The 27,589-nt window shown below is 50.4% G+C and overlaps 1 protein-coding gene across 4 annotated transcripts in view; it reads left to right on the top strand.

Moving 5' to 3' along the window:
- The first annotated feature begins 4,003 nt into the window (after window positions 1-4,003).
- The window catches only part of Fbxl18 (F-box and leucine rich repeat protein 18), a 41,516-nt gene continuing 17,930 nt past the window's right edge, over window positions 4,004-27,589 (top strand). The window contains exons 1-5 of one of the 4 annotated variants that reach the window (XM_076840341.1): window positions 4,004-4,105; window positions 11,064-11,108; window positions 12,325-12,540; window positions 14,993-16,536; window positions 25,766-25,984. In XM_076840341.1, coding sequence (XP_076696456.1) covers window positions 4,088-4,105; window positions 11,064-11,108; window positions 12,325-12,540; window positions 14,993-16,536; window positions 25,766-25,984 — 2,042 coding nt within the window. In that variant the 5' untranslated portion in view covers window positions 4,004-4,087. Of the gene's footprint in view, window positions 4,106-11,063; window positions 11,109-12,324; window positions 12,541-14,992; window positions 16,537-25,765; window positions 25,989-27,589 lie in introns of those variants that run through there. The other 3 variants (XM_076840342.1, XM_076840344.1, XM_076840343.1) reach the window with 3 other exon arrangements.

Below are 27,589 nucleotides of genomic sequence, written 5' to 3'. Positions count from 1 at the left end.
GAAAAGAAAATCGTAATTTCCTCCATCACTCTCTCTCTCTCCTTTAGGTGCTAGGGATTGAATTTGGGCAAGTCAAGCAGTCCATCACTGAGCCCCATCCTAGCCCCATCCTGGATGTGTCCCCCGCCACCATGGTACTGGGGATTGAATCCAGGGCCCCATGCGCACTAGGCAAGTGATCCACCATTAAGCTCCATGTCTTTTCATGGTTTGAGAGCTCAAATCCTTCAGTATTGAATAATATTACATTGTCTGGAGGCACCATAGTTTCTCCATTCACTTAGTGTCATAGTTTGGAGCTGGAAGGTATAGACCTCAAAGGTCTATGTGTCGAAGACTTGGTCCCCAGAGAATCGTGCTATTGGGAGGTGGTGGAAACTAGGAGGTGGGGCCCGTAGGAGAAAGTTAGATAGGTGAGGGGTCCCTTGAGGGTTACGTTGGGATCTCAGCTGCTTCCTCTCTCTCCGGCTTCCTGGCTGCCATGAGGTGAGACTGGATGGAAATCCTTCTTTGTATTGATTTATCTTGGTATTCTGTTCTAGCCACAGAAAGCTGATGTACATATCTACTGAAGGACATCTTGGCCACTTCTAAATGTTGGCAATTATGAGTAAAGCTGCGGCAGACATGGGTGTGCAGGTATTTGTGTAGTAGGAAGGTTTCAACTCCAGCTATACAGTTTGCAAAGGACACTGTGCATTTATGTGCTGCAGTGGGAGCTCAGGAAAGGATATGGTCCTTCAAAATGGCTTTTGAGCTAGATGCAGTGGCGCATGCCTGTAATTCCAGAGCTCAGGAGGTCGAGGCGGGAGGATCCCAAGTATCAGGTCAACCTCAGCTAGTTAGCCAGACCCTATCTCAAAGTAAAAAATAAAAAGGGCTGGGGATGTAGGTCAGTGGTAGAGTGCCCCTAGGTTCAATCCCCAGTATTGCAAAGAAAAAAAATTGCTTCTGTGGACACTCTGAAGGTAGAGATGGTGGGGACTACTTTGGCTGCAGCCTGTGTCTAGCACACAAAGAGCCACCAAAGGGGAGGTGCAGTGGCTCGCTCTTCCAGCAGGCACTACTGAAAGCCCTGTCCCCAGACTCCATCCCTGGCTGCAGGCTCCCAGTTCTTTGAGCTTCTCTCCTCTCTACAACAGCTGAGGATGCTGAACTGGAGGGCTCTCTCATTCTTGGGTGGGCTCAAAACCCTGCTTTGCGACCCACAGCGATCCACATTCTCCTCTGCAAGATGGGGATGATGGGACTGGGGATTGATGACGTTTCTAGTGCCATCCCAACAGAAAGAGCCAGTTACCAGCAGCAGCAGGGAATGTGTGTTGCTGTCATTTAAAAAAAAAATTTTTTTTTTTTGCAGGTGCTGGGGATGGAATAAAAGGCTCATGCATGCCAGGGAAGAGCTGTAACACTAAGCTACCCCTACCCCCAGCAGCCACACTGTTGTCATCTATATTAGAAAAGTGATGCTTTTCCCCAGCCTCCATTTCTAAATGAATGGGAAGGGGGTGGGCACTGTCAGAGACCACCTGCTTCATTTCCAGCCTCTACCTAGGTTCTCAGTGAACTCCATGGCCCAGTGCTTGGCCCTGGGCTCCAACTTCTGTTCTACACTGGGGCCAGCCAGACACTGCTCTCAGACCATGATCTGTTGGGGATGCTATGAAGCAGTGGCCCCAAACCTGTCCCCACGCCCCTGGAAAGGCCAGGGTAGGAGCAACAAGCCATTGGCACCAGCTCCACTCTGGGGGTCTTTGAGCCCAATGCACACAGGTGTCCAACTTGAATATTCCTGCAATTGGGGCAGCCAAGGAAATGTTGATGGAGTGGGTGACTCCTTCCTCCCTAGAACCAGCAGCAGTGGTCTTGGTTCTAGCGTCTCTTGATGGACTTGCTCCTTTGCCATGGACACTCAGAAGCAATATGTCATTTCATTAATCATTGATTTGGCCAACATCCCTGAAGGGCCGGCTAACTATCAAGCACTACTCTATTGGGGGACAGAAAATAAACAAGTTGCCATGGTGAAACACATACATAATTACAGATGGGATGGGTCCAGGAGGCTGGGAAAGAAAATTCTGGGAAGACTACTAGGAGGATGTGACACTTGAGTTACGGAGAAGCACCATCCAGGAGCAGAGCATCATCCCCCAAGGAGAACTCAGTACACTCGATGGCTGGGCAAGCATCTCAAGCTTTCACCATCATGGGACAAGGGAAGGTGAAAGGGTAAAGGGAGGAGCTGAAGGACAACTAGGGTCAGGAGGGCGGAGGCAGAGGTGGGCCAGAATTAGGCTCCAATAGTAAACAATGGGAACTCTCATGAACATGCTTTTTTTCTTTTTGGTACCAGGGATTGAACTCAGGGATGCTTAACCACTGAGCCACAACCCCAGTCCTTTTCATTTTTTTTTTTTTCTGAGACAGGGTTTCAGTAAGTTAGGGCCTCGCTAGATTGCTGAGGCTGAGGCTGGTCTTAAAACTTGAGATCCTCCTGCCTCAGCCTCCTGAGTTGCTGGAATTCAGGCATATGTCACTGTACCCAGCCATTTACACACTTTCGAAGAGACCTGGTCTTGAATGTTGCTCTAGCTGGCTTCAAGTAATCCTCCTGCCTTAACATCCAGAGTGGCTGGGACTACAGGTATGTACCACTGAACCTGGCTACACCCATTTTTTTCTTTTCAATGTCTGAAGTTGTACTTAACTGTGGACTAAACTGGGTGTTCTTTTTGTGGGGGTGGGGGGAGAGATACTGGGGATTGAACCCTGGGCCTTATGCACTCTAAGCAAGTGTTTTAACACTAAATTATATTCCCAGACTTTTTTATTTTGGCACAAAATAAAATAAATCGCCAAGAGTACTCTCAAACTTTCAATTCTCACTCTCCTTAGTCTCTGGAATTACAAGTGTGAGTGACCACACCCAAACCCAGCCCGCTTTTATTTATTTTTATTTTGAGACATGGTTTCAACTTAGGTTGCCCTGGCTGGCCTGGAACTTGCTATCCTCATGTCCTGCCTCATCCTCTCAAATAGCTGGATTACAGGTACTCACCAGCTTAAGGTAGGTTCTTGAATCCAATATGACTGATGTTCTCAGGAGAGGACCTATGGGGACACCGAGTGGGGAGATGGCCAGGTGAAGACAGAGAAAGAACCTGGGGTGATGCTGCTGCCAGGCCAGACGCCAAGGATCTCTGGCACCCACCAAAAGCAGGGAAAAAAAGCAAGAAACATTTGTTTCCTAGAGCCTTTGGAGGGAGCACATCCCTGTACCGGTGTCATTTCGAACATGTGGCTTCCAGGAATACAAGTGGATAAATTAGGGCAGCCCTACAAAACCAGTGTCCTCATCCATACCCAGTTCTGACTCCAAAGCAAGAACTTATTCCATGGAGTTTTAGCAGTAAGCTATTTTAAATGCAAGCACTAAGGGGGAAAGGCATATGTCCACCCATTCGCGTACTCAGCAAGTATTGACTCAGTGTCTGCTACATGCCAGGGTTAGTTCTAGGAATCCCATCCTTGCTTACCCGTTTATGGCGGGGGGCGAGGTGGGCAAAAAGAAAAAAAGACACAGTAGATCGGATGGTGCCAAGAGCTATGAAGAAACGTACCACTGGATGGAGGCGAGTTTGAGTGGTGAAGGTGGGGAGCAGGCGATGCGATCTTTTGGATGGGGGACAGGTGGATTGCAATAGGGAGGGCAGTGTGGACTGCTAATGCAAAGGCCTGGTGGTGGGGGCATGTTGGGCCGGCAGAAGGAGGCTGGGGTGGCTGGAAGGGAACATCAGAAAGCGGAGGGTTTGCGGAATGCGCTCAGAAAGTAGGCGGAGGCAACTGGGTACCTACGAGGTTCTAAGCGCCCTATTCCTCCCGAGGCGCCACACCCCAGATGGCGGCTCGAAGTCCGCTCTAAGCGAGCGGAAGTGCGTATTGTGGGCGCCGGAAGTGGTGTTCAGCCCCGCCCCTTGCCCGGTCTCTTGAGCCGCGGACGCGCCGGCTTCCAGCATCCTTGGCGGGGCAGACGGGAGGCCTCGGAGCTGCGGCTCCTGCGGCCGCGGCACGGCCGGCCGGCGACATGGCCAGCTCTGGAGAGGTACGGTCCGCACCTCTCTCTGCTCTACTTCTGCCTTGGTGGCCTCGGCCGCTCTCGGTCCTTCTCATCCCACCTGACTCCTCCCTCCCAACCCTTCTCCCCGACCCTTCCCCTCCTCTTGGGCCCCTCCTCGCCCCCTCTCGCTCTCCTCCCAGGCCCCCGTCCTGCCTCCGAAGTCACAGGTTGTCAATTCCCTCTTGTGTTTCACATCCGGTTTCCAATCCCACATCCTTGATGGGCAAAGTGGGTCCCCTCAATCCGTCCCCTGAGTTTCCAGGCCCTTGCTCCAGGCCCCTGTCTCCTGCTTGGCCCTCGCAGCTCTGGGACGTTGCCCCTCCGTGCCCACTTCCAACCCTCTTTTCTGTTTCTGTTCAGTTGCAGTCTAGCCCCCTTCTCTCTGGAGTACCCTATTTGGAGTGTGTGATTTGGTGGAGAGTGATGGAGGAAAAGCCTTAGGGATTTAGGGCTTATCCTGGAATTCCTTCCCCAAACGCTCTACAAATCTGGGTCCGTTGGGAGATACCAGCACGATCTGTGATGTGGTGCAGGGTATTCTCTGCAGGAAAGGGCTAAACAGGGCTCATGAGCTGATTAGTAGCTTCTTTCTTATCTACATGTGTACCTGGGTTTTTATCTATCGACTTCCAAAACTCAGCGGTGGGTTCACTTCTAAATCTTAGAAGCATGTTTGAGTTCAAGCAGAGGTTCAAGTATTTTCCTCTGAGTGGATGGGACATGGGTATGTGGAAGATGGCTGTGCACGGGAGGTGGGTAGGTGGAAGATGGCTGGGGTTTGCTGATAGCACCTCTTTATTTGAAGTGAATTTGGCTAGAAGTGGCTCCTGTGACCCCTTGATTGATGGGGAAGGGTGTGTGACCTAACTGCAAACTATCCATTGAAAGGTCAGGAAGCTTCAGTTCCCTCAAGAGTTCTGGGGTATCCTGCTGTATTAGCAGTTGCCAGTTAGCTGTTATGTGCTTGGGGGATCTGATACCTTGGTTTTATGGAGTGCTATTTCAAAGGCCCCTTCTGTTCTTGAAGTGTGGGGTTACTGACCAGTGAGGCTGCTTTGTGGCAGCCTCCTTATGGGAGGAGAGGGGAGGTTGATTTTACCCAAAATATAGAGATCTAGGTCCCTTTTTTGAAGGGATGGTCAAATTGTTTATTGAGATTTAATTCATGTACACAAAATTCACTCTTTCAAAGTATACAATTCTATCTTGTAAAATAAAAATGCAACCTCTATAGAGTCTGTAGATTTTATGTCCATTTGTATACTTGGTATTCCTTATGGTATTTAGAACTTTGTTTTTTATAACTAGGGTTCAGCAAGTATTTATTAGTTGATCATTGTTGAGCATTTTTGCACATATTTCTAATAAAGTGTTCAATTCGGTGAATTTTTAAGAACTGTATTAACAAGGCTGTGTAACCATCCCCACCATCTGATTCCAGGATGGGGTGTCTGACTTTGGAAGTCCTTTAAAATGCAGTTGCTTGAAGGGTGCACATGTGATCTCAGTAACTTGGGAGGCTGAGACAGGAGTATCGCAAGTTTGAGGACTGCCTCTGGAATTCAGTAAGAAAAATAAAAATAAAAAATAAAAGTGGGCGGGGTGGTGCATACCTGTAATCCCAGTGGCTCATAAGGCTGAGGCAGGGGATTGCGACTTCAAAGCCAGCCTCAGCCAAAGCAAGGTGCTAAGAAATCAAGTGAGACCTTGTCTCTAAAATACAAAATAGTGCCGGGGATGTGGCTCAGTGACCAAGTGCCCCCGAGTTCAATCTCTGGTACCCCTCCCAACCCCCCAAAAACATAGGGCTGGGGATGTGGCTCAGTGGTCAAGTACTCCTGAATTCAGTCCTTGGTACCCTGCCCCCCAAAATAAGTAAAATAAATAGGGCTTGGAGTGTAGCTCAAGTAAAGCCCCCAGGGTTCCATTCCTAGTAACCCTTTTCCCCAAATGCAATTGTGTAACACTGCACCACTTTCCAAGAACTAGGGCTTCTTTGTTTTTTTTTTCTATGTATTAATTTTAATTACTTTGAAACAACATAATTTTTGTACCAAAGAAGCACCCATTATAATTGCTAAATTGTAATACCAGCATTTTATGTATCTGATCCAGCTGTATAAAACTGATCAATTTTCTTTTTTTGAAATGGGGGTGTCCCTTTGTTGCCCAGCTATTCTCAAAACTTTTGGGCTCAAGGGATCCTCCTGTCCACCACACCTGGCTTCATTTTTTTTTTTTTTTTTGGACTAAGCTGAAGTAGAAATTCCAAAGATAAAAGAGAAGCTTAAAGGTCATGTTTACTAGCTAGCACCATAATTCTAGTGTTAGAATCTTTCCAGCAACCTGAAGAAGGATGTGGATGAGGTGAGGTTAGGGGGATCTAATGGGTAGTTCTTAATTTGTGCCCCTGTTTGTGCCCCAGGGCAACATAGGGTCTAGCAAAGAAGAGTCTCTGGGGCTGGAGATGAAAGCAAAAGCTCTGGGATCAGAAGGTAAAGTAAAGGAAGCTCCTCTGAACCTCAGAATCCGTGCATCCAGGGGGCACGCTGGAGTTGCTCCTGAACTGGGGGGTTTCTTCTTGCCAATTAGCTGTTATGTGCTTGGGGGATCTGATACCTTGGTTTTATGGAGTGCTGTTTCAAAGGCTCCTTCTGTTCTTGAAGTGTGGGGCTTACTGACCAGTGAGGCTGCTTTGTGTCAGCCTCCTCATGGGAGGAGAGGGGAGGTTGATTTTACCCAAAATATGGAGATCTAGGTCTCTTTTTTGAAGGGATGGTCAAAACTACAGTAAAATCTTTTTTTGGTTTTGTTGTTGGTACTAGAGATTGAATCCAGGGATCTCTACCACTGAGCCACATCCCCAGTCCTTTTTATTTTGTATTTTGAGATATGGTATTGCTTATTTGTTGGTGGTCTTGCTAAGTTGCTAAGACTGGCCTTGAACTTATGATCCTCCTGCCTCAGCTTCTAGAATCACTGGGATTACAAACATGTACCACAACACCTGGTGCAATCATAGGTCCTTTTTTGGTACTGGGGATTCAACCCAGAGTCACTTAACCACTGAGCCACATCCCCAGCCCTATTTTGTATTTTATTTAGAGACAGGTCTCAACTGAGTTGCTCAGTGCCTCACTTTTGATCAGGCTGACTTTGAACTCGAGATTCTCCTGCCTCAGGCTCCTGAGCTCTAGAAATACAGGTATTTACCACCATGCAGAGCCCTTTCTGTGTTTTGAGACAGGATCTTACTAAATTGCTTAGGGCCTTGCTAAGTTGCTGAATCTGGCCTGGAATTTGCAGTTCTTCTGCTTCAGCGTCCTGAGCTGCCGGATTATTGGTGTGTGCCACCATGCCTGGCCATATGGGTCCTTTTGTAATTCTCCAGGTTTTAGCCAGGTTTGGCATGCCATCTTAGTTCTGAGTCGGATCCATTTCAATCATGTTGCCAGAAGCAAATTTAAAGCCATTCGTGGTGGTACACCCCTGTAATCCCAGAAATTTGGGGTATTGAGGCAGGAGGATCACAAATTTGAGGCCAGCCTCAGCAACTTAGTGAAACTCTGTCTCAAATTAAAAAAATAAAAAGGACTGGGGTAAAGTGCCCCTAGATTCCATCCTCAGTATTAAAAAAAAAAAAAAAGGTAAGTCCAAGCAGGAACTGGAGTATGATGTTGTGGGGATGGTAGGATGGTAAGGAGAGCATAAAGGAGTGGCTCTGCCTTCATTTAATAGCACTTCAAATGATTCTGCAGCAGGTGATCCTGTGCCTCATCTGGTTACGTGCCTCTTTCTCCTGGGCATTAAAAAAATTCCCATTCAGTTGGATGTGGTGGTGCAAACCATAATCGCAGTGATTCCGGAGGCTGAGGCAGGAGGATTGAAAGTTTGAGGCGAGCCTTGGCAATTTAGTGATGCCTAAGCAACTTAGACCCTGTCTCAAAATAAAAAATAAAAAGGGCTAGAGATGTAGCTCGATGGTAAAGTGCCAAAAGGAAAGAAAAGAAAAGAAAAATCCCTGTTCAAGATGGGCTGGTGTGGAGGTGCAGGCCTGCAGTCCCAAGGACTCAGGAGGCTGAGATGGGAGGATCACTTGAGCCCAGTCTGGGCAACATAGTGAGGCCCTGCCTAAACTGCAGTAAAATCCCTGTTCCAGGAGTGGTTCCTGGTGTAGTGGAGAAGCTATCACAAATTCCAGGCCAGCCACAGCGTTTAGTCAGACCCTCAGTAACTTAGTGAAACCCTGCTTCAAGATAAAAATTAAAAAGGACTGGGATGTGGGCTGGGGTTGTGGCTCAGCGGTAGAGCACTCACCTAGCACGTGTGAGGCCCTGGGTTCAATCCTCATCACTACATATAAATAAATAAAATAAATGTATTGTGTCCAACTACAACTAAAAAATAAATATTAAAAAAAAAAAAAAAAAAGGACTGGGATGTAGCCTACTGGTATAGTACCCCTGGGTTTGATCCTCAGTACCAAAAAAAGAGTTCAGTTAGTAGATTCCCCCCCCCCCCCCATGGTGCTGGGGATTAAACCCAGGGCCTTGGGCATGTAAAGCAAACTCTACCAACTGAGCTATATCCCCAGCCCCTCAGTTCTTAATTTGTGAAATAAAACATGCATAAGGCCATGAGTTAAATCCCCAGCACCACAAAACAAACAAACAAATTGTGGGAGCCCATTCTTCTGTTTGGGTCCACACCCTTAGTGTCTTGCCTGTCCTTAAGCTTCCTTTTTTGAGTGCATGGTGTGTTAACTTAGAGAAATTGTCTCAGGAAGCTTGAGTTTGGACCAGGCTGTTGCAAACCCAGCAGCTACCTCCCAGGATGGGAGTGTTATAAACTGCTACCCAATGGTTTCTCCTCTCATCTAGGTGCATTAGTGCTGCTGCAGAATGTGGATGCTGTCCCCACAAGAAGCCTGAGGGGTCATGCTGTGGACTAACAGGCTACATCTTTTACTTGGGTTACAGCGTATGGGAAAGATGATCTGTGGAGTGTGCTGGGGCTGGTTGGAGGGAGTGAATTGTAATCCTGTGTGCTCATGAGCACTGTTTATTTTGGATACTGGGGATTGGACCAAGGGGCCTTAACTGAGTCCCATCTCCAGCCCTATTTTATTTAGAGACAGGGTCTTGCTGAGTTGCTTAGGGCCTTGCTGAGTTGCTGAGGTTGGCTTTGAACTAACAATCATCCTGCCTCTGCCTCCAGAGCTGTTGGGATTATAGGCATGTGCCACTGTGCCTGGCATCATTTGAATTTCTGTTATTTCTAGGTGGCTTTAAGAAAAATTCAGGGAGATGGGGATGTGGCTCAGTTAAGAGCACTTGCCTAGTATGTTCAAGACCTTGGTATCTATCCACAACACCGCAAAAAGAAAGAAAGAAAGAAAAAAAGAGGGGCTGGGGATGTGGCTCAAGCGGTAGCGTGCTCGCCTGGCATGCGTGCGGCCCAGGTTCGATCCTCAGCACCACATACAAACAATGATGTTGTGTCCTTCGAAAAAAAAAAAACTAAAAAATAAATATTAAAAAAAAAAAAAAAAAGAAAGAAAAAAAGAGATTAACTATAGTAGTATACCTGTAGGAATCTCATGATGCTGGCTTCCCCCCACCCACTACTAGGGATTGAATCCAGGGGCACTCTACCACTAAGCCATATCCTCAGGCCTTTATTAGTTTTTAAAAATTTGAGAGAGGGGGCTGGGGATGTGGCTCAAGCGGTAGCACACTCGCCTGGAATGCGTGCGGCCCGAGTTTGATCCTCAGCACCACATACAAAAAAACAAAAGATGTTGTGCCTGCCGATAACTAAAAAATAAATATTAAAATTCTCTCTCTCTCTCTCTCTACCTCTCTCTCTCTTTAAAAAAAAAATTTTTTTTGAGAGAGGATTTTACTAAGACTGGCTTTGAACTCAGCTAACCTCCTGCCTCAGTCTTCTTACTCAGGATTACAGGTGTGAGTTACCACGCCCAGCATTTTTTTTGTTATTTATTTATTTATTTACTTATTTTTAACAATGCTGGGGATCAAATACACACCTGGTCAAGTGCTCTGCTCCGAGCTACATTCTCAGTGCTGAGGATTTTGTGATTTGTCCCTGTTCCCATCTCCCCATGTGAGCTCACTGTGGCATTCTTACTTGAATAAGTCTATAAATTGGGTTTCAGGATGGGGGAGTCTTGTGATCTCACAGCCCCTCCCTCTTCAGCTTTGGCCCTCTCTGGAGTCCTCTTTGCTGATAGAGATTGTCCTTGCCTCAGGGGCCTGATGGGGGAATCTGGTCCTTTTCTTTTCCTTTTGGCTGAGGACCCTTTGAACCAGAGCCTTGTATGTGCCAGGTAAACTCTCTAACACTGGGGTTACACCCCCAGCAGGGAATCTGAGTTTTTAAGAGGTGCCTGGGTGATCCCCATGACTTGTCTCCAGGAAATACTGTGCTAAGGGAAAGTCACTTGTGGTTGGAAACAGTAGGCCCAGAATACGACCTGGAGCATCAGTAGGCTGGAATTGATGGCTATCATCTACCCTTGTCACAATGGAGGTGGGAAGACGGGCCCAGGGAAAGACTCCTGTCTGCTGCTTCCTGATATGGAGGGAAGGTGGAAGGCCTTATCCTGTCTTGATGAGTCCTTGAACTTTTGACCTTTGTGGTAGACGCCCTTCTGTACTGATTGTGTCCTTTGGTGTCCATTGTGGCTTCCCTTTCCAGAGGATGGTGGATTCTTCTTTGTTTGTAGGGAAGCTCAGGTGGGAGACCCTCTGGGGTACCTCTGGGGCCTGGGGAGGCTGGGGAGGAGGTGAGGGATGGCACAGTTAGTTCCAGGAGAGACGGCCCCAGTGTGGGGTGTGCAGTCAGGCTCTTCCTCCATGGGCTTCATGGTTGCCATGGCAGCAGCTGAGCTTTCACAAACTCAAGGCTTCCCTCCCTACAGATGTGTGCAGGAAGCAGAGTGGAAGAAGGCGGACTGCAGATGAAGGTTTGTGTGGACACAATTCCTGGAAAAGGCAGCAGAAGGGATGGTGGTGGGCGCTCTGCTGGGAGTGGTCATTAGGGAGGGGGGCCCTCAGCATTGGGAAGGGAAGGAACATGCTCCCCTTATGTAGTCTTAAGCACTCCTTTGTCCTTGATTTGGGAATTTCCTATCACTTTAGCAGAGGCTCAGCCCCCCTCCCTCCTAGTTGTACAAATCAGACAAGATTGGGCGTGTTCAGGGTGGTGTGGCCTTAGATGCTAGCTGGTTGTACAAATCCAAAAGGCCTTGAGCATTTGGACCACAGCCCCAGATTAGGGAAGAAAACCTTGTAGTTTGCCAGGTGTTTATAGAAAAGCAAAATGAAATGTGTGGATATCTTTTGGAGCTACCAAGATGAGTTTCTAACCAAGAAGTTTGAAAATTGGAGATAAGTTGTGCCCTCTTTATTATTTATTACTGTAAGATTTTAAATGTTGTTAGTCTAGCCAGGCACAGGGATGCATGCCTGTACCCCTGTCTACTTGGGAGGCTGAGGCAGGAGGATCTCTTCAGCCTAGGAGTTTGGCAACATAGCAAGACCATGGGCAACAATAGCAAGACCCCATGTCAAAATTAAAAAGTTAATAAAAATAAAAACATGATTTATTCATCTAGTAGGTGCTATTGTTTTGGACTTGTATGTTTCTTTTTCAGTGATGGTTCCTCTGTTTTTACATACCCTAGTGATCATGCTCCCACAAGCCCTGTGGCAGGCATTCTGAGGACATGATATGCAGTGTCTCCTGTGGTCACCACAGCCCCCTGTGAGATTTAGACACTGGTGTCCTCTGTAGTCTTCTTGACAGTTCTCCTGGCCTAGGATCTGTAAGGGTAGAGCTTCACATCAGAGTCTGGAGTTAGTAGCTTTCATCAGTGGGTTTAGGTGACAGGTCACATCCTTGAGTATAAAATATTTGAGAGTTGACTAGATGACACCATTAGTGGAAAAAATCTCCTAAACATAGTGAAGTTCTTTCTAATCTTTGATCCTGGTTTGCAGATCTAAAAGGGGTTTTTGAGGAATATCATTAGTTCTTAACTCCACAGTTATTTGGTTAAAGCACCTGCTTTTTCATGGGCGGGGCGGGGGTGCTTCTTTGGGCTCTTCTTAGCTGGGAAGGGCAGGCTGATAGTCACCCTTGGGGATCCTGTAGAAATTTGGTGTCCTCCTTATTTTTAGGACGTGTCCAATGAGGATGATGTGCCCCCAGCAGCAGCTGATGTGGCAGGTGGCGCCCACCTGCTGGGGTTTTCTGATGAGATCCTGCTGCACATCCTGAGCCATGTCCCTAGTATAGACCTGGTTCTGAATGTCCGTCATACCTGCCGGAAGCTCGCAGCCCTGTGTCTTGATAAGAGCCTTGTCCACACCGTGTTGCTGCAGAAGGACTATCAGGTGAGGTGGGCATCGGGCAGGAGGTTGGAAACAGCCAAGGTGCTGGTCTTTGGGTGCTGGCAGGGCCCTGTGCAGTTGGGAATTCCACCTCTCAATTAACGCAATCTCCAGCATGCATTAAGTGACAGAAGCCAGGGCAGAAAAGTGTGGGAGGTAGGAGGCCTGCCTCCCATAGGGACCCAGGAGTGGACATGCTAGGTGCCAGGGTGGTGCTGGAAGTCTGTGAAGTTGAACATGCAGCCCTGGAGGTGCAGGGTGTCACTGTGACACCCTCAGCAGTGCGAGGGAGTTGCAATTACTTGTTAAAATTTCTGGGAAATCCCTGTGCTCCCCTGCTGAGTGTGGGCTCACCTGGGCGGTTCCAGGGCAAGAGACATGGCCACACCCAGACCATCTCACTGCACTGCAGCTGGAGGCCTTCTCCCCAGATGGGACTTGTGCCTTTTTTTTTTTTTTTTTTTTGGTGGGGTTCAGGATGGAACCTGGAGCCTTGTGCGTGCTCAGCTGCTCTCCTTTTTTTGGGGGGTGGGGGTGGTACTGAAAATTGAATCCAGGGGCACTTTGCCACTGAGCTATATCCCCAACCCTTTTCTTTTTTATTGTGAGACAGGGTCTCATTAAGTTGCTTAGGGCTTTCTAGGTTACGGAAGCTGACCTTGAATTTGTGATCCTTCTGCCTCAGCCTCCCAAGTTGCTGGGATTACAGGTATATGCCACCATATCTGGCTCCCTGATTTTTTTTCCAAAACAGTTTTATTGATATATGGTTCTAACGTACAATCTATTCATTATTTAAAGTGTGTAGTTTAATGTTTTTTTGTATGTTACATTATTAATTTTGTTGAGTTGTGGCAAAATGTATGTAATGTAACGAGGTGCAGTGGCACACACCTATAGTCCCACCTGTTTAGAAGGCTGAGGCAAGAGGATCACTTCAGCCACCCTGGACAACAGAGCAAGATGCCCCCCTACCTCAAAACGAAGTGTAAGATTTGTCATTTTGATCGTTTTAAAATTTTGATTTAAAATCCATAAAATTTACAGTTTTAATCTCCTTTTTTTTTCTTGGCGATGGGGCCTTGTTTTGTGCCCAGGCTGGTCTCAAGCTCCTAGGCTCAAACAATCCTCCCATTGTAGACTCCTGTGCAGGTTTTGACTTTTTTTATTTTTGGTGCTGGGGATTGAACCCAGGGCCTGGCATATGATTGGCAAGTGCTCTGCCACTGAATTACACCTCTAGCCCTTTTATTCAAAATAGGGTTTCACCAAGTTGCTCAGGTTTGGGATCCTTCTGCTTCATTCATCCCCTTGAGTGGCTGAGATTCTGTATGTTTGAATCTTTTATTGTTGTTGTTTTTTTTCCTGTCTTTGGGTACCGGGGGTTGAACTCAGGGACACTTGGCCTCTGAGCCACATCCCCAGCCCTCTTTTGTGTTTTATTTAGAGACAGGGTCTCACTGAGTTGCTTAGCGCCTCACTGTTGCTGAGGCTGGCTTCGAATTCATGATCTCCTGTTTCAGCCTCCCCAGCTGCTGGGATTACAGGTGTACACCACTGCACCCAGCCTGAATCATTTTAAAATGTATAATCCAGTGGCATCAAGTATACTCATAGCCTGTACAACCATCACTACTACTACCCACTCCAGAATTTTTTCATCATTGTAAATAGAAACTTTGGAACTATTACATAATAGCTTTTTGTCCCCCTTTTCTTAGCCTGTTAACCTTTTAGCCTACTTTCTGTTTCTGGATTTGCCAGTTGTAGGTTTTTTTTTGTTTGTTTTGTTTTTTTGTGCTGGGGATTGAACCCAGGGCCATGTGCATGCAAGGCAAGCACTCTACCAACTGAGCTACATCCCCAGCCCTGCCTGTTGTAGTTATTTCACATAAATGGAATCATATAAGAGTTGAGCTTTTGTGTGAGGCTTCTCTTACGCAGCATGTCCTTAAGGTTTATCTACATTGTAGCATGTGTGAGAACTTCATTCCTTTTCATGGCTAAGTAATATTCCATTACATGGACAGACCACACTTCGTGCATCTTTCCTTTGTTGGTAGTCATTTGGTTGTTTCCATGTGTTGGCTGTCGTGGTACACGGTGCGACAAACTCACTGTGCAGGTGTCAGTTGGTTTCCCTGCTCCTTGGGTATATAGCTAGGTGTGCAGGTGCTCAATCATGGTAATTCTATGTTTAGTTTTTAGCAAAGTGCTTTCTACAGTGGCTGTACCACTTTCCATTCCCATGAATCTGGGGTCTCCTGACTACTGGCTTGCGGCAGAAGAGTTGGTAGGGAGGGGCAGGTAACTTTTCTTCCAGCCTGAAGCAGAGGGCCTCCACCGGACCCCCATGGCTCTCTGATATTGTGGGGAGTGTGCACCGAGGGGCCAAGGAAGCACTTGGGTGCCTTCAGTCCCTTTCCTTCCTTTCCTGCCCATCCCTGTCCTGCAGGCCAGTGAGGACAAGGTGAAGCAGCTGGTGAAGGAGATTGGCCAGGAGATCCAGCAGCTGAACATGGCCGGCTGCTACTGGCTCTCGGGTTCCACCATTGAGCACGTGGCCCGCTGCCGTGGCCTGGTGAAAGTGAACCTCTCGGGCTGCCACCTGACCTCTCTGCGCCTCTCCAAGGTGCTCTCGGCCCTGCAGCATCTACGCTCACTGGCCATTGATGTGAGCCCCGGCTTCGATGCCAGTCAGCTGAGCAGTGAATGCAAGGCCACGCTGAGCCGAGTGCGGGAACTCAAGCAGACGCTGTTCACGCCCTCCTACGGTGTGGTCCCGTGCTGCGCCAGTCTCCAGAAGCTGCTCCTCTACTTTGAGATCCTGGACCGCACGCGCGAGGGCGCTGTCCTCTCAGGCCAGCTCATGGTGGGCCAGAGCAACGTGCCCCACTACCAAAACCTGCGCGTCTTCTACGCGCGCCTGGCCCCCGGCTACATCAACCAGGAGGTGGTGCGGCTGTATCTGGCAGTGCTCAGCGATCGCACACCCGAGAACCTGCATGCCTTTCTCATCTCTGTCCCTGGCAGCTTCGCCGAGAGCGGAGCCACCAAGAACCTCCTGGAATCCATGGCCCGAAACGTGGCCCTGGACGCCCTGCAGCTGCCCAAGTCCTGGCTGAATGGCTCCTCGCTCCTCCAGCACATGAAGTTCAACAATCCCTTTTACTTTAGCTTCAGCCGGTGTACACTGTCTGGTGGCCACCTGATCCAGCGGGTCATCAATGGCGGGAAGGACCTCCGCAGCCTGTCTAGCCTGAACCTCAGTGGCTGCGTGCACTGCCTGTCCCCCGATTCCCTGCTGCGCAAGGCAGAGGATGCTATCGACAGCAGTATCCTGGAGACGTTGGTGGCAGCCTGCTGCAACCTGAGGCACCTGAACCTCTCAGCAGCACACCACCACAGTGCTGAGGGCCCAGGCGGTCACCTCTGTCAGCTCCTGGCCCGGCTACGCCACCTGCGCTCCCTGTCCCTGCCTGTGTGCTCTGTTGCGGATGCGGCAGCCTGGGCTGACCGTGTGCCTGTGCAGCCGGTGATGCGTGCTGTGCCCCGTGGCTTTGGCAAGAAGGTGCGCATAGGTGTGCAGACCTGCCCCAGCCCCTTCCTGGGCCAGGCAGCCCCCCAGCCTTCCTCTGTGTTCTGGTCTCTTCTGAAGAACCTACCCTTTCTGGAGCACCTCGAGCTGATCGGGTCCAACTTTTCCTCAGCCATGCCACGCAATGAGCCTGCCATCCGCAATTCCCTCCCACCCTGTAGCCGGGCACAGAACGTTGGGGACTCGGAAGTGGCTGCCATTGGCCAATTGGCCTTCCTGCGGCATCTGACACTGGCCCAGCTGCCGGGGATCCTGACCGGCTCTGGGCTGGTCAGCATCGGCTTGCAGTGCCAGCAGCTGCAGTCCCTCTCGCTGGCCAACCTGGGCATGATGGGGAAGGTGGTCTACATGCCTGCCCTCTCGGACATGCTAAAGCACTGCAGGCGGCTAAAGGACCTCAGGTGAGGGGCCCTCGGCACCTCTGTGCCCTCTTCTGGCTCTTTGGAGGCCTTAGAGGCTGGTGAGGGGGAGCAAGGCAGCTCAACTGCAAGCTTGCAGCCAGGCTGCCAAGAGCACACTTGGAGGTTCCCACAGAGGCCTGTCCCTGGGCTCAGAGCTTGCACACAGTGCAGGGCTCAGGAGGCTCTGCACAGTAGCAGTCTAGCAGAGCCTCTTGGTGCTGGGGCAGAGGTCTCTGCGCTTAGTGTCGCAGTTATTATGCTTGAAGTTTGAGTGATGGCCCCATGTGGGCTGCCTTGTGTACCATCTTATCCAACCCTCATGACTGTCCTGCTGGGTGGGTGTGATTGTCCTCATTCATATGAACCACTAAGTCAGAGGACCAGGATTTGAACCTGAGGCCTTCTACCCAACTCTGTGATTCTTGGAGGATATATAATGGTTAGCTAGGGCCCGTGGGGTCAGGGCTTCTGGTGTGGTTGGCAGCATTTGTGGAAGCCCCAGAGATTTGAAAATTCCCCCAAATTTATAGCAGCCAGGACCCTGCAGGGAGGTGGGAGAAGATGAGGGCTGTGTGCAGGTGAGGTGCTAAGGGACGTCAGCCAGGGGAGGGGGCCTACTGGCATCCCCCACAGACTAGAGGGGCACAGAATGGAGACAGTAGAGATTAACTCAGAAGCAGGACAGTCTCTAGGTGGAGGCCTGGGATAGAGCGGCAGGACCAGGCCAGGAGAGTGTGGGGAGGTAGAAGCCATAGACCTCAGACTCACCTGAGGCCCTACGGGGCCACCTGGCACTTCTGGAGCCACCTGGAGTGGACCCACCCTGAGCAGAGCTGTGGAGCGAAGGGGCTCTTGTGACAGTTATTGACTTTTTTTTTATTATTTTTTATTTGTTGACTTCTTTTATTGACTTATTTATTTTTTGACTTTTTTTCCTTCAATTATTTGTTAGTTTTATTTTGTGTTATACATCCTGTTACTTAAAGGATAAGAATTTGTTATCTTAAGACCTATTCGAAAATCTCAGCAGGTCTGATTTTGAAAAATCACCCAAAATGTGAAGGTAGCAAATCTAGTTCTACGAGGCCAAGAGGAGGGGGCAGGGCATAGGTAAATCAGAGGGTCTCTCTGCAGGTCTTCAGCTGCTGGGATGGGCAGGTGCAGGCAGCATGGGGCCATAGAGCCACGTCTTAGCCCATGTGTCATTGTCCCTAGAACAGTGTGCACTTGCTTCGTATTTTTGCCAAGGGCCTGGCATCCAGCTGGTCATTCCCACAGTTGTCCCTGGAGGTTGGTGCCATCTCTGGTCCTGTAACACAGCTGAGGCAGAAGTGTTGAGCTGAGTGTCTTCTTACCACCAGTCAAAAGCCAGAGCTTGACTTTGGCCTTCAGAGGGGAGACGGGTGTCCATCGTAGACCTCTGCTGTCTCTTATTGCTCTGCTTGGCGAGATATGAGCAGAAGCTGCAGGCGCTGTGCTGCTCCTGTCCTCTGCCTTCAGAACATCCTAGCCAGTGCGCCCCACCCTTTCACCGTCCTCTGAGTTCAGCCACGCTGAGGCTGTGTGTATCCCCGTGGAGTGAGAACTCAGGGCCAGGCTTGGGCTTTCCAGATGGCAGTGCAGGTTGCTCTGGGAGTGCATATGGCTGGGCCTCAGCTTGCTCCTTAGCTCGCAGACGCCCGGCCCAGACCTGGGATGGCGGGGGTCGCTGGTACTCATGTTTGGGAATTATGCATCTCAGGTATGCTGACTGAGAACTCGGCTGCCACGTTTCAGGCTCCTGTGGCTTAGAGTCGATGTTAATGTAGGTGTGGGTGTCCCCTTTGGCACTCAGGGAAAACATGGTGGCCAGGTACGTGCAACTGTGCCCCCACAGCAGCCGACCCCTCCACCGCCTCTTGCCTTTGAGCCTTTTGGGCTTCCAAAAGGTGTGATGCCCTTCTCCTGTGCATCTGCCCCGTGGCCACCAGGCATCCTGCCCTATTTTCTTTCTACTTCATCTCTGTCTAGTCTCCCACACTTGGATCTCGCTGGGTCTGAAACACCATGGCCTTGGCCTTCCTGCAGGAGCAGTGGCTCCCGTGGTCAGTGTGTGCCACGCAGGGATGGAAGCTGCATATAGATAGCAGAATACATCCAGCAGATGGACCCCCGAGGGCGGCTGCTCTGCTACCCTTACTGCTTCTTGTGATTAGGTGTTGAACAGCCCCTACAGTCAGGGGGCCCTGGTGAGCTTTGGAGTTCTGAATTGGCCAGCTCAGAGCTGAGATCTTCGTAGGTCTTGTTTTGCCTTCTGCCAGCCCATTAAACTGCATGCATTTTCTAACTGGACTGCAGCCAAGCTGTTTGGTCGTTATCAGGGAGTGTTTGATAAAAGCAGAAACCAGCAAAAGTTAAGTCGTTCCAAGGAGCCAGAGCCCTAAAAGGCAGAGAATGAAAAGTGACAGATTTTCCCCAACCTGCTTCCAGAGCGCTTCCTGACAGTGGTCAGTGAGGTCAGGCCCGGGGTGCAGTCTGGCCCCGAGCAGTTGCTGTGGGGTCCTCAGCACAGAGATGGCAGGTGGCCATGGGGCTTGAACCCATAGACTCAACCAGGGTGGGGGGCCCCTGGCGAGAACCGATCAGAAAGATGGGGAAGAAACAGCAGAGAACACTGAGGAAGCACATGAGGGGGACACATTGCCCAGGGGAGCAGCTGCCGTGGTGCAGCTGTGCCTCTGAGCTCATGTGACAGCTGCCAGAGCTTCTCACCTGCTTGCAGGTATTGACCCCTTTGAGATCCTCAACAGCCTGAATATAGTTTGTCCCCACTTCACAGATGGGAACGGTAAGGCCCGAGAGTTAGGGAACCTTCCCAGCTTCACAGCTGCTCTGCATGCAGCTGGAGTGATTCTTGCAGAGGCAGCAATGCCACAGTGGTCACAAGGGCCTGTAGTCGAATGTCTTCTCCAGGATCAGGGCCATGTGTGCAGCATGAGAGGTAGCACTGGGGATAAGTGTTTTTTGTTTGTTTCTGAGGTCCCAGGGATTGGAACTAGGGCCTCCTTGAATATGCTAGGAGAGTGTGGTACCGCTGAGCTACATCCTCCTTTTGGTTTTTTGGTATGGGGATTGAACCCCAGGAGCACTTAACTACTGAGCCACAACCCCAGCCCTCAGTAAATTGCTTCGTGCCTCACTAAGTTGCTGAGGCTGGCTTTGAACTTGCAATCCTTGTGCCTCAGCCCTCCCAAGCCACTGGGATCACAGTCATGTGCCACTGTGCCCACACAGCTCTCAGCCCGCCCCGCCCCCTTTTTGGCTGAGGATTGAACCCAAGGCCTTGTGCATGCAAGGCAAGCACTTTGTCAATTGAGCTATATCCCCAGCCCTCAGCCCCTCTTACTAGTTTCAAGACAGGGTCTTGCCGAGTTTCCCAGGCTGTCCTTGAACTTGTGATCCTCTTGCCTCAGCCTCCTGAGTATCTGAGATTACAGACATGTGCCACTTCATCTGGCATAAACGCGTTTTGTAGGCCACCCTGAGAACCTCACCGTGGCTCATAATGGCATCTCTGTGCACAGACTCTAGCCTGTGCCCAGCAGCCGCAGAACATGTCTGCTCTGAGCTGGGTACTGTCTGTTCAGAACAAACACCGGTTTCCGGCATGCAGCCAAGTGGCCCCGTTCCTCTGGATTCCTGCCTTCTGTGACAGGCAAGCCCAGGGAAGCTGCAGGGGGTGGAGCAGGTGGCGCCTGCTGGCCGTGGGCAGGAGCTGCACAGAGGAAATGGTGTTCTCGGCTCATGGGAGGCTGGCACAGGCTCCCGGGGCTGCTGGGCACCTGCATTTCCCAGGGGAATTTTTTTCTGAGATGGCAACCCTTGGGATTCCAGACTGCCCTGCTGGCTGCTACTACTACTGTCCCCCCAGTGTGAAAATAAGCATTGTGCCAGCCTGGACTCCTGTTGGGAAGGAGGTGATGTGGGAACATGTTCTAACTGCAGAATGTGGCACACTTCCAAGGTGAGGGGGTCATGAGCAGGGCTCACAGGGGCACCTTCTTTCCCAAGACGTAGCAGGCCTTGCTTTGTGCTGGAGTGTGGGTAGTGTTACCCCATGTCACCTTGGGTTGCCTATCCTTGGAACCAGGATAGCATCTGAGCAGGGGCAAGAGAACCATGCCAGTGGCCCCTGAAATACCTTTATGGTCTAGTGCTGCCCCTCACTTCTCTGGAGTGGACCTTCTTGAGTCCTCAGAGCTACAAGGAGACTCAAGTCACCCCTCAGGAGGTGGGATTTGGAGGTCAGATCTTTTTGGCTGGAAAGGATCAGGACCACAGGCACCCTAAGATGAGGTCTGTCAGGAGAGAGACCTTTTCCTTACCCCTGCCTGACTCTGCACGTGCCAGTCTCCCACCTTAGGTCAGTTCTCCCAGCCACCCAGAGCGCCATAGAAATGCCACCTGCAGGCCCTGCCCACTATGTAGGGGAGGTGGGAAGGTGCAGATGTGCTGGCCCTGCTGTTAGGGTAGTGAGTGTGGACAGGACACCCCCCTAGGCACATTCCTCCTGAACACCTGTGACAGTGACACTCAGATCAAAGAATTTGAAAGAGGCTGCCCAGTTGAGAAGTTTCAAAAGTACACAAATGTTGGCGGGTAGACTAAGGGCTGGCAGTGCGGACCTACGTCGCCACCTAGTGGCCAAGGTTACAAATGCTGCCTGGCCTCTTGCGTGGGAGGGAAAAGCCCAAGTTGACTGCTACCAGGAGTCAGAAAAGCCCAAGTTCACTGCTACCGGGAGTTACCATGCCTCTGGGGAGTCTGCACCTTTCCCATTTACCTACTTTCAGATCTGCAGATGTTTATATATTTTTCTAGGGTATTTATTGTATATTTATACCCTTGGACCACCCTGGATGACTTGGAGAACGGACCTAAGGTGGGGAACTGGCATGTGTACAGTCAGGCAGGGGGTGACTTAAAATATTTGTTTTTTGTAGTGGGGATTGAACCCAGGGGCACTCAACCACTGAGCCACATCCCAGCCCAATTTTGTATTTCATTTAGATAAGGTCTCACCGAGTTTCTTAGTGCCTCGCTTTTGCTGAGGCTTTTTTTTTTTTCCCTGTGGTGTTGGGGATTGAACCCTGGGCCTTATGCTTGTGACGCAAGTACTTTACCAGCTGAGCTATATCCCTAGCCCTGAGGCTGGCTTTGAATTCATAATCCCCCTGCCTCAGCCTCTGGAGATTCTGGGATTGCAGGCATGCACCACCATGCCCGGCTCCGGATTTTTTTTTTTTTAAATATTTATTTTTTAGTTGTAGTTGGATACAATATCTTTAATTAATTTATGTTTATGTGGTGCTGAGTATCAAACCCAGGGCCTTGCCCACGCTAGGCAAGCGCTCTACCGCTGAGCCCCAACCCCAGCCCCTCAGGATTTGTTTTTTTAAAGATAAAACCAACATGCACAGCCCTGGGATTAATCCCTAGCACCTCCCCGCCCCAAATAGAACCAAAACTAAATAGTGTTCAGACATTTTCTCTAGAAAAATCAGCTCAAAATTCAAATCCAAAATAAGAGTGCCACTTATTAGCTGTCTGGACTCCATTGACATAGGTTACCCGTGTGTCCTTGGGGAAGGGGATGAGAAGCCACATGGCCACGTTCCTGGACTGGGTAGATGTCTGCTCTGTTTCTGGCTGTTGGGATTGGTCCTGTGTCTCTGAGGATGACCCTCGTAGCATGGGACAAGGTTTTGTGGGGTGACAGAGCAGCCCTGCAGGGCTCCTTCAGCTGCACCTTTCCCATTTACCTACTTTCAGATCTGCAGATATTTATATATTTTTCTAGGGTATTTATATATTATATATTTATACCCCTGGACCACCCTGGATGGCTTAGAGAATGGACCTAAGGTGGGGAACTGGCTGCATGTATGCAGTAAGCTCTTGCTTTTCCAAGTCACCCCCTGAAGAACCTGCATTTTCCCCCAAGCTCAGTGTTAGCAGCAGCACCTTACTCGTTTTCTAGGTGTTCAGTGGCTATGTAGGACCGGCTGGTGGCTCCATGTGGTGACTCCACTCAGAGATGGCCCTGCTCTTGGTAGTTGGGGCTTACTCTTATTCTTGCAGACCCCTCTCCTCTGTCCTTTGACCATGACCTGCTGGTGTTCCTGGGTGGTGGGCTGGTGGAGGCTAGACAGGGAGATGGGACGCTCACTGCCACTTACCTGAGCCCTGGGGCCAGCTGTGTTCACGGTGTTGCTGTGTTCAGTGCAGTTCACACCACCTGAGTGAAGGGAGGTCTGATGGGGGCACACTGTCCCCAGTACAGGCTTGCTGCCATGTGGCAGTATGGGCATTTCTCATCCTGCCTTCTCAGGGATATCCCATGAGGTCATCCGCTTGGTCTGCTCTGTGCACAGTGAGACACGGGCCTCCTGGGGTCCCTGTGGGTCAAATTGTAAACAGTGGTGGGGTGATGGGGACTCTGTCTGCCCCATGATAAGCCTGAAGCTGTAGAGAACCCGGGTTCCAGGTCTGAAGCTAGGTGTTTGCAGGGAGATTGGTGCAGGGTTGGGCCTTGGGCACTTGCTAGGTGGACCTGCTTGACTGGACTCTGGGGCCTCAGAACAGCTTCCCCGTGATATGTGTAGTGCCCCCAATAGGGCCAGGCTTCAGCCGGAGTGCTGTCCTGTCTCCTACCATGCATGGAGTCTGGTGGTTGTGGTGGTGGTGGCTCCTTTGGAAATGACTGATACAGGGTGTGGTAGCTTATGCTTGTAATTCCAGCAACTCAGGAGGCTGAGGCAGGAGGATTGCAAGTTTGAGCCAGCCTGTCTCAAAATAAATGCAGTGGTAAAGCACTGGATGTAACTCAGTGGTAAAGCACCATGTTTGATCCCCAGTACCACCAGGAAATAAAAAGAAAGAAATGACTGACCACTGCCCAGTGGCCACCCTTTCGAAGCCCTCTTTAGACTTGGGTTTCGTGTTCTCATGATCAGACACCGGTGACCTCAGATGGATGAAGTCCCTTTTGGCAAAGGGAAGCCACTTCCTCAGGAAGTGTCCTGTTGTTTCCTTCTGCCTCAGCTTTCAGAAGGCCAGGGGTCTGGGTGCACTGTGGTTCTGGCCCAGCTCCTGGGGGCTGGCCCCCACCCTGAGCTGCAGCTGCCCATAGTCATCCCCAGGTACTGCCTGGCCAGCCTCTTCCACTCCTGCCTGCCTTGCACTGATGTCCCCTCTCCCTTTGCCACCTGCCTTGAAGCTGCTCAGTGGACCAGTAGCTCCCTCCAGAACAAACACAAGCTTTTTTTTTTTCTTTCTGTTTTTGTTACTGGATGTTGAACCCAGGGGCACTTTATCACTGAGCTACACTTTTTATTTTATTTTGAGACAAGATCTCAATAAGTTGCTGAGTCTGGCCTTGAACTTGTGTTCCTCTGGCCTCAGCGTCCTGCGTCTCTGGGATCACAGAAACCAGCCACCCGGACATAAGCTTTTTAAAGTGTGAGATGATGCACGTGCATGTGTACACAGCCTGCAGAGCGAAGGTGTCTCGGGCCTGCTCTCCAGAGACACTTGTTAGGTCTTCTCCTGGGACCCCGTTTCCTGTGGAAGGCATACAGGGGCCTCCTAAGGCTTCCTGGTCCTTTTACCATGAAAGGCTCTCTGTGCTGGCAGACACTGCAGCTCTGTCTCTCTTCCGTGTCTGTGTTAGTGTCCTGGGGCCACAGGAACACATGACCACAGACTGAGTGGCTTAAAATGACAAACACATGTTTACTCTTCTGAGGCGGAGTCTGGAATCCAGGTGCTGGTTCGGCTGGTTCCTTCTGAGGCTGTGAGGGAGAGTCTATCTTGTGCCTCTTGTTTTTTTGTTGTTTTGTTTGTTTGTTGAATACTGGGGATTGAACTCAGGGGCACTCAACCACTGAACCCCATCCCCAGCCCTGTTTTGTATTTTATTTAGAGACAGGGTCTCAATGACTTGCTTAGCACCTCACTTTTGCTGAGGCTGGCTTTGAACTCATGATCCTCCTGCCTCAGGCTCCTGAGTTGTGGGATGCGCCACGACGCCTTGCATGCCTCTTGTCTTTTGATGGTGGCTGGCAAAGCTTGGTAGCTTGGTGCTCTGTGACTTGTAGACAGGTGCACTGCTCCAGGCCCTGCCATCTTTCTATTTGTATCTCTGGGCTTTACCTGGTCCCCCCTGCCTTTTTTTTTTTTTTTTTTTGGTACTGGGGGATCTAACTGAGGGGCACTTTACCACTGAGCTCCCTCCAGCCCGAGGCCATGCTGGCCTTCACAGCTCGTTGCCCGCATGTCATCGTGTGCCACATGTTCACTGGCGAGTCCCTCGCCACCTGCAAGAACCTGCAGCAGTCACTCCTCCGCAGGTGAGTGGCCAGCAGGCCTCTGACAGCACTGCCCTCCACAGACCCAGTGACCCCAGTGCCCAGCACTGTCTTTTTTATTTTTTATTTCGAGACAGGATCTCACTAATATGCTGAGGGTCTGTCTCCTAAGTGGCTGAGGCTGGCTTCAAACTTGCATTCTCCTGTCTCGGCTTCCTGAGTAGCTGGGATTACAGTTATAGGCGTGTACCTGTGCACCTGACCTTCTTATAAGGAACCAGTCATTGGATCTAGAGCAGACCTCTCTGCAGAGGTCTCTCTGCAGAGACCCTGTTTTCACACTTGCACATCCTGGGGTGGGACTACCTAGCGCACACCAGTTTTCCTCCCCATCTTCCTGGCTCTCAGCCTTCCTCACCCTGGTGCTCCTGGCAGCCTGTGAAGTGGCTTGGGTCATCAAGCTCCCCTCTGTCATGACTGGAGCAACCCACCCCCACCCCAGCCCCTTAGGTTCCCACTCTTTCTTGTGGTTTGTTCATCTGTCTTCCCATAAAACTGAGCCCTGACAGCCGGGGTCACAAGTGAGTTCACTGCAGTGCATGAGAAAGGGAGGGTGCTGAGGGAGGCCAGGGATGCCCTGAGCCTGTCTGCACTAAGGGCTGGTGACCTTGGGCTATCGGCAGTGTTGACTGCATTGGGTCACCCGGTTCTCCCAAATCAGGGTCTTCAGGGGAGCCCTGGGGCTCTGACCACCCTCCACCCAGCATCCAGGGACTGAGGTTTTGTGTGGGTGCTGGGGGGACCAGCAGCTCCCACTCAGTGCATCCAGGAGCTCCTGTGGCAATGCTACCCTGTGGTCCTCATGCCGCTCTCTCCCGCAGGCTGGAGCAGCCCTACTTCAGCGCCAACGCACAGTTCTTCCAGGCGCTGAGCCAGTGCTCCTCGCTGCAGCGTCTGTGCCTGGTGTCCCGCAGCGGCTCCCTCCAGCCCGAGGCCGTGCTGGCCTTCATGGCTCGTTGCCCGCACGTCGTCGTGTGCCACATGTTCACTGGCGAGTCCCTTGCCACCTGCAAGAACCTGCAGCAGTCGCTCCTCCGCAGGTGAGTGGCCAGCAGGCCTCTGACAGCACTGCCCTCCACAGACCCAGCGTCCCCAGTGCCCAGCACTGTTTGATGGGAACAGAGAGCGCCAGGCTGTGGTGGGTGGTCAGAGGGCCCGGCTTCCTTCTGCAGGGAGGAATCCTCTCTCTGGACATCCTCTTGGCCACAGGGTCAGTTTTCTAGGAGGCTCCACTCCCCTCTGTCCCCAGTACAAAAGTTGCTATGTTTTCGCACACATTTCGCCATAACTGTTTCTCTGGTGTATAAAATACACATCCCTGGGTTCTCTCTTCTACCTTTTATTTATTTATTTATTTGGGTACTGGGAGTTGAACTCAGGGGTGCTCAGCCACTGAGCCACGCCCCCAGCCCTTTTTATATCTTATTTTGAGACAGGGTCTCACTGAGTTGCTTAGGGCCTCAGCCTCCTGGGCTGCTGGGATCACAGGTGTGTGCCATCACGCTATGCCCAGGCCAGCTTTTTATTTTAAAATAATTTTAGGTAAGTAGTAAAAATAGGGTTTCCGAAGAGCCTTAATTCAGCTTTCCTAATACTACACCCCATGTGCCCCCACAGTTATCAGAACAAGGACGTCAGCAGTTATCAGAACAAGGACGTCAGCAGGGCAGGAGCCATTTGAGCCACCTGAGAATTTGGTCTGTTTCCTCCTATGTCCTTCCTCTCTCCTGCGATCCGATTTAGGGTCTAGTCCGGAGCCTCTGGTTGAATTGAGTTGTCTGTCTCCTTAGGCTTCTTCCTCCATGGCTATTCCCCCGTTGTTTCTTATCCTTCATGACCTTGACACTGGGAGAACTGGTGGGTCATTTTGGAGCATGTCCCTCAGTTTGGGTCTCTCTGATGTTTTCTTATGATTAGATTGAGAGTTAGCATTTTTGGCAAGAAAACCATGGAGGAGACTGGGCTTCTCAGTCTTGACACCTGGACGGCTTGGTGTTCTCATACCTTACCTCAGGCACCATTGGCCTTCATTACCTGGGAAGGTGGTACCAGTGAGGCTTCTCTGCTGCGAAGTCACTGTGTTCTTTCTTTCCTTTTTTTTTTTTTTTTTTTTAAGTATTTACTTTTTAGTTGTGGTTGGACACATTACCTTGATTTTATTTATTTATTTTTATGTGGTGCTGAGGATTGAACCCAGGGCCTCGCCTGTGCTAGGCAAGCGCTCTACCGCTGAGCCACAACCCCAGTCCTCACTGTGTTCTTTCTAATGAACAAACATGTCATGGAGGGAGGCCTCGAGTGCAGATCCCGTGTTTCTTACCCTGCTTGACCCCCCAGTTTTAGCATCTGTGATGGATCTTGGCCTTAGTCCACTTGGGCTGCTTTGACGGGAAGTCACATGACAAGAAGGCTCGGTGGCTTAAATAACAGGTACTCAGTCTCACAGTCCTGGGAGCCACTAAGATTACGGTGTCTGGTGAGGCCCAAGAAGAGGGCTGCCTTCTTGAATCCTACCCTCACTTGTGGTGAGGGCTTCTCCTCATGGTCTCATCTGGCCCTGCCACTTCCCAGTGGCTCCACCTCCTCACGCCATCCTCTGGGGCTTCAGGCTTCACTTTGGAGGACACGAACATAACAGTCATCAC

This window comes from Callospermophilus lateralis, chromosome 19 (assembly GCF_048772815.1).
Source record: "Callospermophilus lateralis isolate mCalLat2 chromosome 19, mCalLat2.hap1, whole genome shotgun sequence".
NCBI classification, from domain to species: Eukaryota; Metazoa; Chordata; class Mammalia; order Rodentia; family Sciuridae; genus Callospermophilus; species Callospermophilus lateralis.
Note: the sequence above shows the minus strand (reverse complement) of the source record. Positions and strands in the feature narration are given on the sequence as shown.